Raw genomic sequence first — 9,870 nt, 5'->3', positions numbered from 1 at the left:
ATTTTGTGAGAAAGAGGAGGAGAAGTAGCTCTGAAAGTAAGTTACCAGGTTAATGCCAGGAATCTGTCATGCACAATGTAAATTCTCCTACAGGAGCCTGTTCTATGCTAGTCACTTTGTTCACTTATGTAATGTCACCTTACTTCGTTGGATTTACAGCACAGGATAGGTTCAGAAGCTGTTATTACTTTTTCAACAATGGTCCGCCTAAATTGAAAACTCCTTTTTACTAGGTGGCATACGCCCACTTTCCAAAGCACAGCTTTTTTTAAATTGTTCATTTTGGAGGCTACTTTGCTCTTTACAAAGTATATTTTCTAGTACTCTGTACTGCAATAAGCCATTGCTCACTATAGCATGCTAAACCTGCATGTCTCCTCCCAATAAGCAGGACACTGTGAAAAGGTTGTATTCCATGCTTTTCTTTCAGAAACTGAATGCTCCAAAGACATTACAAAACAACTGACAAGTTAGTTTAAAGCTGTGGGTGAATTCTCTTCAAACACCAGTTCTAGTTCACAGATGAAAAAGGCAGCCTTCACAGTACTTATAGTTGTCACAGGGGAAAAAGTTTAAAAAAATATTATAAAGTTATATAAACTATTCTAAGGGATCTTAAACATAGGACCATGTAACCACACGAGAAAACATTCCCATTTTCCCCTTGGTTTTCAACAACACAGTTCACTTTTTAAAATTAATAATATATGACAAGAAACATTTAGCATAAAGAGTATTTGATGTGTACTATTTTGAATCCATATATGTAATAGCCTGAAAGAACAAAGATCAGTTAGGCCTAATTATTAATAGCTGATTCTCACCAGAAAATGAAGATGTTATCTCACTGTCACAAAAATTCTTCTATGCCTTGAAGTTTTCCATGACTTGGAATTTCTTAATAATCAAATTAAAAATGAAATTATGCACTAGCTCAGTTACACTGCCCATCTCCCTTTGCTGAGTACTTACTTCAGGGTATGCTTTCTGAAAGAGATTCTGGCCTATGCAAATATTCCTGCCAATCTGAAATAGCAAATTAACAAACAATTTCCTATCACCAGAACAGGCCTAAGTTAACTTTCAATAGCAGACACGGAACTCCAGCTGGGCTAACCACACAAAGTCTGTTTCTAAAACACGTCTTGGTAACTGGAGGAAAATTTGAAATCTAAGTGTAGGGAAGACATTCAGACTATTTCTATTTTTGACAACATTTTTCAATACTGTACTTTTTAATTACATCTGTGCGTACAAACTCCTATGTTTGCTTGCATGCCATCATAGCTGGGTTTTTTTCAAATCACACCTTGTAATCTCCTTGGCAAAGCCATGGAATTGGAAGGCCTAAATGTACTAACTTATCGAGCTGCTGAAAAGGTATTTTACAATCAAATTAGTAAAGTTTATAAATCTTAACATCAAATTAAATCTCACAGTCTCTCTGTTTTACCTTAGTCAGCTTACGTCTCCTCTCCAGGAATACGTTGTCCAACTATTCAGGGTCTAACAGGTGAAGCTGGCAATAAACCTTAAGTCACAATAACATTTCCATATTTAATTAAAATCAAATTTAATTAAAGAAGGAGTAGCTTAAGCCTAGGCAGCGCGTATGCAAAACTCTTACCAAATCTACATTTTGGTGCTAGCATTGCTTGCAGAGCAGTAGTTTGGATTAGTATATGGCTTTCTACTGCACAGCATATTCTTACTTTTATAGCAGGTCTCCTCTTTGCATTGCACTTTCTCTGTGACAAAACCCTGCTCAAGTCTCACAGTCCTTGGTCTTAAACTTTCAAAAGTGATTGCAGTGCTGGCTTCACCCCAGCAACTTCTGTAGAACTCCTGGGCACAGGTTCTTTATCCTCTCCCCATACACCCAGAAACAGAGCCCGAGTCCCCCTTGTTACCAGTGGTTATCTCCCACCCCACACCCCCAAATTCAGAGTTGCTTAACCACATCTCTTCGTGAGTTCTCACCCTGCAGATACACTGACAATATGCACTGCAGACACACACACGTTACATCCTCAAAGACTCCTCTTTTGGATGCACAACACTCATGCTTTGTACAAGAAATCCTTAAAACCAATCACTATTTACACAGTAATAAATTCATGTGTGTGTTTTCCTGCCTCTAGATTCCCCCTATTCTTGAGTGTTCTTTTAACTACAGACCTAGCATCCCTCTCTCCTGAGCACTGCTGCTTAGAAAATACAAACTCTCTTGTCATTTCTTTCCCCTTTCATAGCTGATCTCCTAATAAAACCACCTCCCTTTGCCACAGAACATCACCTTCAGCTCTGCTCAAGTTCCATTTGTTTTGGAAGCGCTTCCAACAACGATTTTTAAGCTTAGTGTTACCGCCACATCTTTGTTCTCCTTTTTGGCTATTTCTTATTTCCCAAACCATAAACCCCAGTAGGTAATATCTGATGCCTGAATCCACTTTATAGCAGTGCAGTCAGTTAATAAACAAATCAAATACTAGTAAAATTTATTATTTATGATTATGTTATCAGAACCAAAGGGACACCATTTTTAAAACAGCAATCTCCTAAACTAGCAGTTACTAGCAGTAACAGCTAGAAACATTTCTCCTTTGTTATCAAATTGGAAAAAAAAAAAAAACAACAACAATGCTAATCAGTTGCAAAAAAGGATTTTTTGCTGACACCCCATCCATCTAACAAGAAGCTTTTTTGTTAGTTTCTTTTTAAAATCCAAAACAACATACAGTATTTTAGTGTGCAGTTTTTATTGACTACCAGCCCTTCACTTTTTTTTAACTTATTGTTAAATAAATTTGTAGATTGGGTAAGCACATTATGGTGACACTGAATCTTTTTCATCTGAGCAGATGTCTGTCTGAGCAGCTTCTTTAAAAGCAGCTATTAAATGGCAGCATTTGTCAATGGGTTTTCTGAATACAGAAGGGGTAACTATGCGTTCTACCCTCACTGAAGGATGATAGTATTTTCATTCTCCTTGCGCTTTAGAAAAATTTTCCCCCGAAGCTTTGATTTTATAATTCATGCTAAGAGATTTAAGAATTATAATAAGAAATGCTTATCAAATGTTTATTTATACAGATAAATTCAAAGGTTTAGTAATAAGTTCTCATCTTATTGTAAGTGGCAAAACTTCCCAGAAGCCTGGGAAATGTCTGTTACAGACACAATGATGTTGTTTTCAGAATACTTCTTTCTTTTAGTCTTGCAATATTAATTTGGTATTGATTTACCAGATGACAAGTATAGCAGGGACAAGGAGACAGTGAAAAAAGCTTCATCAGAACAACACAGTGATTTAACTAAGTTTTACAGTGGAATTATAGCCAAAACGAATCCTCAGGAAAGGAGGATGGGCCACCAAAACATAATTATGAGTCAGTAATGTTATCAATGTCCTCAATACTGATACATGCAATTTGACAGATGATTTTGTCATGAATTTATGTAAACAAAATCAGGGACTGGTATTTCAGAAGAGAAAGCTTTTTTTTTCAGTTGTTGGAACACTCTGCTCTCTGCAATATTGTCTTTCTAGATTACCAATCTGCCATTTAATAAGAAATCATCATGAGAACAAAGTAATCTCTCAGACTGCAATATTGGTGACAGACTTCATGTAAATTAGAGCAGGCTCACAAGAACTACATAGTGTCAGGACTGTGGATTTAAATTTTCCTGCTGATCTCAGAAAAGCTTTCCTCCTTTTTTCTTGAAAAAGCCTTTCAGTTATTTAAAAGACTATGCCAGCTGATCGAATCAAGGATTTTCTGTGTTCTACTCACTAAGATTTGTAATAAGTAGCGTACTTTGACTTTTCCTCCTGGACAAAACGTATTAACTGCTGAAATAAATGGCATTTCTGGTGATGCGCACACACAAATCTTCAACTGTTGAACAAGACTAAATTTGTATTCCTCCTGAAGAAAACGTCAAAGATCTGTGGCTTATGGGAACGTCTGACTGTGTCACAGCACTCAAAAACTTGAAAGATGCTCATAAGATCCTTCCACCCTTCCTGCTGTGGAAGCAGTACCTATTTAAACAATTTAATGTTAAAATGTTTAAGTTACAGCTACTCTACCCAAAAGCATCCCTTCAAGACTTTCCTTTCACACCTCTGGCAGTGACAACACTGTATTTTTTCTCTCCCACCCCAATATTGTATAACTACCGACCTACTTCTCCACTTCCTAAACCACTTCTTTTAAATTCGTAGCTGTTGAACACATGGGCTCTAGTAAAAAAACTGTAGTAGTTCCAAACTCAGCTCCTCTAATTAATGAGCTTGCCTGCTAACAGTAAAAGTGTGACACCCCTAGAATAGACAGAAAACAATATGCAAGCTTCCTCACCCTTAGCTCTCTATATCCATACAAATCTCATTTTGTATCAAGCTAGATGTTTTTGATTGATCCAAACAATGTGTGACAGCCCAGACACTTTAAAGAGCTTTCACAACAATTCTGCCAAAGAAACAAACTGAAACATTTACAGTGTGAGCTTGCTGGTATGTTTCACTTCTACTATGCATCCACTCTTCTGTCTTAGCAGAAAACAGCTCACTCCATCACTTTTTCCCCCCCTTATCTTTTTTTAAGATGCTGTTGATTGCATCCACAGCACATCTACATGGTCAACAGCATTTAAGAGATGTGTCAGAACTTGCTTTTTACTTGGCTAAACAAAAAGAATACTAATACTGTATAAAACAGTTCTGAGATACAGGTAAAATACTTTCTGGAAGCTTTACGTTTTTCTGCTTTGCATTTCTATTTACCATTTTTTACTTCAGTGGAACCTATTTATTGTTCATATACATACCTCATTACCCTTCTGTGTTGCTACCTCTGTATATTGCACAACTACAGTACAGCTAAGTAATACCTCAGGAAGTTGGTGGCCTGTTCATCCGTTCTGTTGTAACACCAGTACACTGAACAGCTACATTTTTTGTAAAGATTCCACCCAACTACATTTATCTCATCTGCAAGATTTCACAGAAGTTGCACAGAAGTTCAGTTTTCATGACAAAAAACACAGCCGCCTTCGTATATTAAAACAAATAAATATGGACTTTGGTATGTGGAACATAACTTCAATCATTGGTAATGAAAACCCTCACTTCTTTGTTGCTTTAAAAAAGAATGAGGCTCATCAATGTCATAGGCTCTTATACAACAAAGTAGCAAACGACTATTACAAATATTACAACATACTAGTTATAATTAGTTTTAGCTCTGGCTGCTCCACTTCCACAAGAGACAAAACTGAGGCACAAGGACTCCATTATTTCCTAACTCTAAACATGAGGCCTCTAGGTTGTAAGTCTTCTGAAATCTTGTACTAAACCTGAAGGTCCCTTGTCCAGTACTATTTAGAGTATTTTGGATAAGGAGATAGATAATAGCATGCTTTCTGTTTAAGCCATGCAAAAAGTACCGGAATCAAAAATGAATTTGGGAAATTCAGTTTGGATTAATTAGGAAGCAGTGAAAGGGTTTTTCAAGGCTGCTTGCTGGGTTCCAGAACTGTACACCAGCATACAAGTACTGACTTTTTTTCTAGATAGGACTTAGTATCAGAAGTTGAAGGGATCAGAAATAAGCTTTAATCCCATCCAATTGTAACACTTGTCACGCATGCTGTTTCCATGATAACACATATTAAATCTGCCACTTCAAATAGGGAATCGGTTATATGAAGTCTGTATGTCTAACAGCATTCAGGAACTGTCAGCAAAATATTTTCCTCTTTATGAGGCAGAAAAGGAAAGAGAAATTTTAAGACTTTAACACACTTAGCATATTACAATTCAAAAAAGTATTTAAGAACTGTTGGGTATAACAAACAGCAAAGGCTAGTTTACCATTAAAGGTGCACAATATGAAAGGAAGAAAAAAGTTAATGAGCTCCCCACCATCCCTAGGAACACATCCATATTGTATAGCATTTGATGATGGCCAATTCAAATTATTACTCTTTGATTTAGTCTGCTGCTAAACTTTTTCAAAGTGTCCATCAATTAAACTACATTCGGTTCACCAATTATAGGTATTTGCATGGAATCTTTCTGAAACAATTCCATAAAGGGTCACTGTATAAAGGAGTAGACCCAAAGACATCACTACTACAGAAAAGCAGCATTTTTCCTTCAGAACAGGATATTATGATCGTGATATGCAACATAATTATACAAAGAAGTTTACAGAGAATGACCAGCAGACAGAGAAACAGAATATGGAAATACCCTAGTTGCCACAATCTTCTATTTATCTCTGCACAAGTCCCTTATTCTCACCTAGCTCTCAGCTACTACATGATGCAGGAAGATATATATTATACTCCGGAAATATGCTGTAAGGTTATGATCCATTAATGACTGTGAAGCACTTGGATATACCCCAGTACATTCCAAAGAAAGAATCCAGTCCTCAATATGCAGGCATCTCAAATAAAAGTACTGCCAGTCCACATATGACTGACCAGAAAATTCTTCACTCTTCAGGACCTCCTTGCTCCTATGCGATATAGAATACAAAGTGTATCTGGGTGGGGTTTTTTTTCCAGACCTTTACTGTTAGCATAAGTTTAACATAAAAGTTTGCCAAGACAAACTAAAAGGGTAAAACTTAAGTAAAGGATACCCATTTCATGTAGTCTTAACAGGCTGCTGCCCCAAATGAAGCTCTTCTGTAGAATGGGGATGCATGCACAGGCATTAATGTCACCATTTAGAAATAGGTGCTGCCAAGTAGTCTTTTGGAGACATACAGGGGCAAGAGCTGGATATTAAAGAAAAAATGAGCAAACCAATTAACTAATTTTCAAAGCCAAAATAAATTTTTTACTATTTTAAAATATTAAATTACAAGAAAGATATAGTCTTAGCAGTAAGTTTCTGTTGGGATTTGACCCTCTTCTGTGGTTATTTACTTACAATGGCATCAACCTGCTCCAGGATCTTCATGAACTGCTCTGCAGTTCCTTTTATCCTCTTATCCAGCTGTTTTAGTGCTTCTGCTTGGAGATCCTTTGCTAAAAACCCCTGAGGAGGAAAAAGAGAGAAGGAAAGACAAAATTATTCCATACCCTATAGAATACTCAGCTTAGAAAACCTGTCAGTCCACCACAGCAGAAAACATCTTTTACAATTTCTGTAGTTTCAAGTATGATAGGGACTCCAATCTCAACCTGTATTCTATCAATCCTTGAAATGCTAAACGTACGATCTGCTAGGTTTACTTAAAAGATTAAACAAGTAACAGCCATTCTCCTTTGGACTTTGAGAGAACTCTTTATGTTTTTCCAGATCTAAAGAATATGATTTATCCAATAAGCAACAGTATTTACCTTCTTCCAAATAGTGCCGCATCTCTATTTTGCAAATTCATGAACAGCATTTGAAATTCAATAAGAACTTTACAGGACCCTTGGACAGTTAGGAGGGGCAGCCTATTACTGACTACTCAAAACCTTTAAATGGTATTTTTTTCAAATTCATATACCTACAAAACTGTTTTGCAAAGATATAAAATAATAAAAAACTGGCATACCTTCTGGATACTTGTGAACTCTTTATTAACTTCCTCTAACTTATTAGCTATTTGCTCCACTGACTTCTCCAAATCTTTTAACTTCTTTAATTCAGCCTCTTCTTCTGGACTATTCTGTGTATTCAAAAGTACAACATTCACAACCATGGAACAAATAGAGACACTACGCAGCTAAAAAGCAGCAACAGTGGTGATACAGACATAAAGGCTTCTGCTGATTTAAAATACGTACTACACTGTGGTCATTCTTTCCATATTTTAATACCTATCAAATAAGCTTCTGCTTCCAAAGCTTAATTACAAATACAGTCAAAGCAGCAATGTATATAAACACATTAAATGAGATGAATTTGAAGGGAAAAAGGAAAACTCTTTTTTTTTTTTTTGTTAGCTTAGCATTTTTAAAGTAGAGGTAACATTTATATCATGAGATATTACCTTGTCCTCTACTTGGCAAAGCCAGCCACAGCTCATTGCACTAGAAATAACCCAGCAGACTCAGTAGCTACAGGGGTTTTTTTGGTTGGGTTTTTTTTTTAAACAGAAAAATAAGATGAGCGGATAAGGTCATCAGTGCACAGAAGGTTCAGGAGCAGTGACAAGCAACAGATTAGGCAGAATTTTGTCAATAATGTAAGGCAGAAGTCAGTCAACAATGTAATTTCAGAAATGTATAAACTGCAGAGTTATATGCAGTACAACGTGAGACTGAACTCAACTTTGTGGGTAGGTATATGAGATTAGGTTTTATGCTATAACCTGTTTCTGTGTTCCACAGTTGAATCACTGACAGAAATGATAATAATTTAAGGAAACAACAAAAAAAAGGGTCCAAAGGCAACACTTACCCTCTTCCCGATCAACATGACTTTGCAACCATTTTTAACACCAAGTGCTGACAATGGTTGTTCCAAATCTTTCAGAGACCTCCCTAAATGGAAAATAAGAGAGGGGAAAAAACAGTTAAAATATAGTTAGTGGCATAAGAATGTCTTTTTGAAAACATTCAGAACATGAACACCTGAAAGTGACTAAGATGAAAGGCATCATCCATAAGAAACTTTGACAGATTTATAAGTTACCTTTGTATATCAGTTTCTGAAAAGGAACTGGAACACCAGTGACTTGTTCAATTAGTACAGCCATGTCTTGTAGTGTAGGTTCACCATCTTCTTGTTGAGAAGCCACCTGAATACTGTGTTTTTCATTACCTAACAAAAAAACAGAGTAACAGTAATACTTATTGTTACCTAGAAAATAGTACAGGGAATCCATTTCTAATATTTATTTCCATTAGTGCAGAAAGTTCTCAAATCACTGATTCTCATGTACAATCATAATTTTCAATCAAAGGATTCTATTGTATTTCCTTCCTCTTGGAGTGACTTATCTCGGCTGAAAATTTTGTTTTACATTCTAACAACCTGAAGAGTTTGATCAGGCGTAGTCTACTGGCATAATGCTCCTGCTAAATGTAATTCCCCACCTCTTTTTAAGAGTGCAGATGGTGTCCAGACATCCCACAAGCTAAAGCATAAAAGCCCACACCTTCCTGATGCATTCCATTTCCTGCTTGTAGGAATTTCTAATGGCAAGCTGAGGGAACGTGAATGCATAATGGGGAATCTGAGACAACTTATCACTTCCTTTCCTCCCTACTCCTCATACACGAGAAGCAAGCGATCAATGCCTACCCTGCCTCCCCTCCACCAGCCACCTGAGAGAATTCGCACAGTCCAAAAATTATTTCTCCCCATAATACTGCTGATATGCAGCCTTAACCACTTTGAGAAGTCTCAGCCTATACGTCACCCTCCACTTATGGAGCATCTTATGCAGACTCCCTAAGATTACTTGCATGCAAACAGCAGGAAGTTCTTAGAAAAAAGGATTACGTCTATTCATCTCTGCTTTGCAATAAACCCTTCCTGTAACCCTCTGCTCCCACTCACTTAAGGCCTTTCAATCTGAAAGCGCTCACAGGAATCAGCCACCACTGGCTGCAAGGGAAATCAAAACAGGCATTTTTTACTTTGCAAGAAGAGAGAACTCCTTAACAAATACCAGAAATAAAACTATTCTCATGCCACTAATTTGAAGTGCGTGTATCTTTTACGAAGAAGAGTGCTAGAAACATCTAGCCTGTTCCAGCTCCCAAGGGTCACATGACAAGTGACACTGTGGCCTCAAAAACTTGCAGCTCCAACAATATTTCTTCATTTCAAAATGGTTCTAAGCTCAAAATCACATTATACAAACTCCCTCCCAAGCATTTTCCATAAACAGACCTTCTTCCCAATTT

At 36.8% G+C, this 9,870-nt stretch overlaps 1 protein-coding gene across 4 annotated transcripts in view; it reads right to left on the bottom strand.

The window, feature by feature from the left end:
- Positions 1-9,870, bottom strand: part of BAG1 (BCL2-associated athanogene) — a 20,398-nt gene that overhangs the window by 8,359 nt on the left and 2,169 nt on the right. Inside the window, exons 2-7 of one of the 4 annotated variants that reach the window (XR_775396.1) lie at positions 8,651-8,779; positions 8,417-8,499; positions 7,569-7,682; positions 6,953-7,060; positions 6,660-6,797; positions 1,454-1,519 (exon numbers count right to left, since the gene is read on the bottom strand). Coding sequence is in view for 2 of the 4 variants with exons in the window: in XM_010583572.1 (XP_010581874.1) it covers positions 6,953-7,060; positions 7,569-7,682; positions 8,417-8,499; positions 8,651-8,779 (434 nt within the window). In the remaining 2 variants the exon portion in view is untranslated. The remainder of the gene's footprint in view (positions 1-1,453; positions 1,520-6,659; positions 6,798-6,952; positions 7,061-7,568; positions 7,683-8,416; positions 8,500-8,650; positions 8,780-9,870) is intronic. The other 3 variants (XR_775397.1, XM_010583572.1, XM_010583573.1) reach the window with 3 other exon arrangements.

Source organism: Haliaeetus leucocephalus, unplaced genomic scaffold (genome assembly GCF_000737465.1).
Source record: "Haliaeetus leucocephalus isolate CR32 unplaced genomic scaffold, Haliaeetus_leucocephalus-4.0 Scaffold915, whole genome shotgun sequence".
Classification (NCBI taxonomy): Eukaryota; Metazoa; Chordata; class Aves; order Accipitriformes; family Accipitridae; genus Haliaeetus; species Haliaeetus leucocephalus.
Note: the sequence above shows the minus strand (reverse complement) of the source record. Positions and strands in the feature narration are given on the sequence as shown.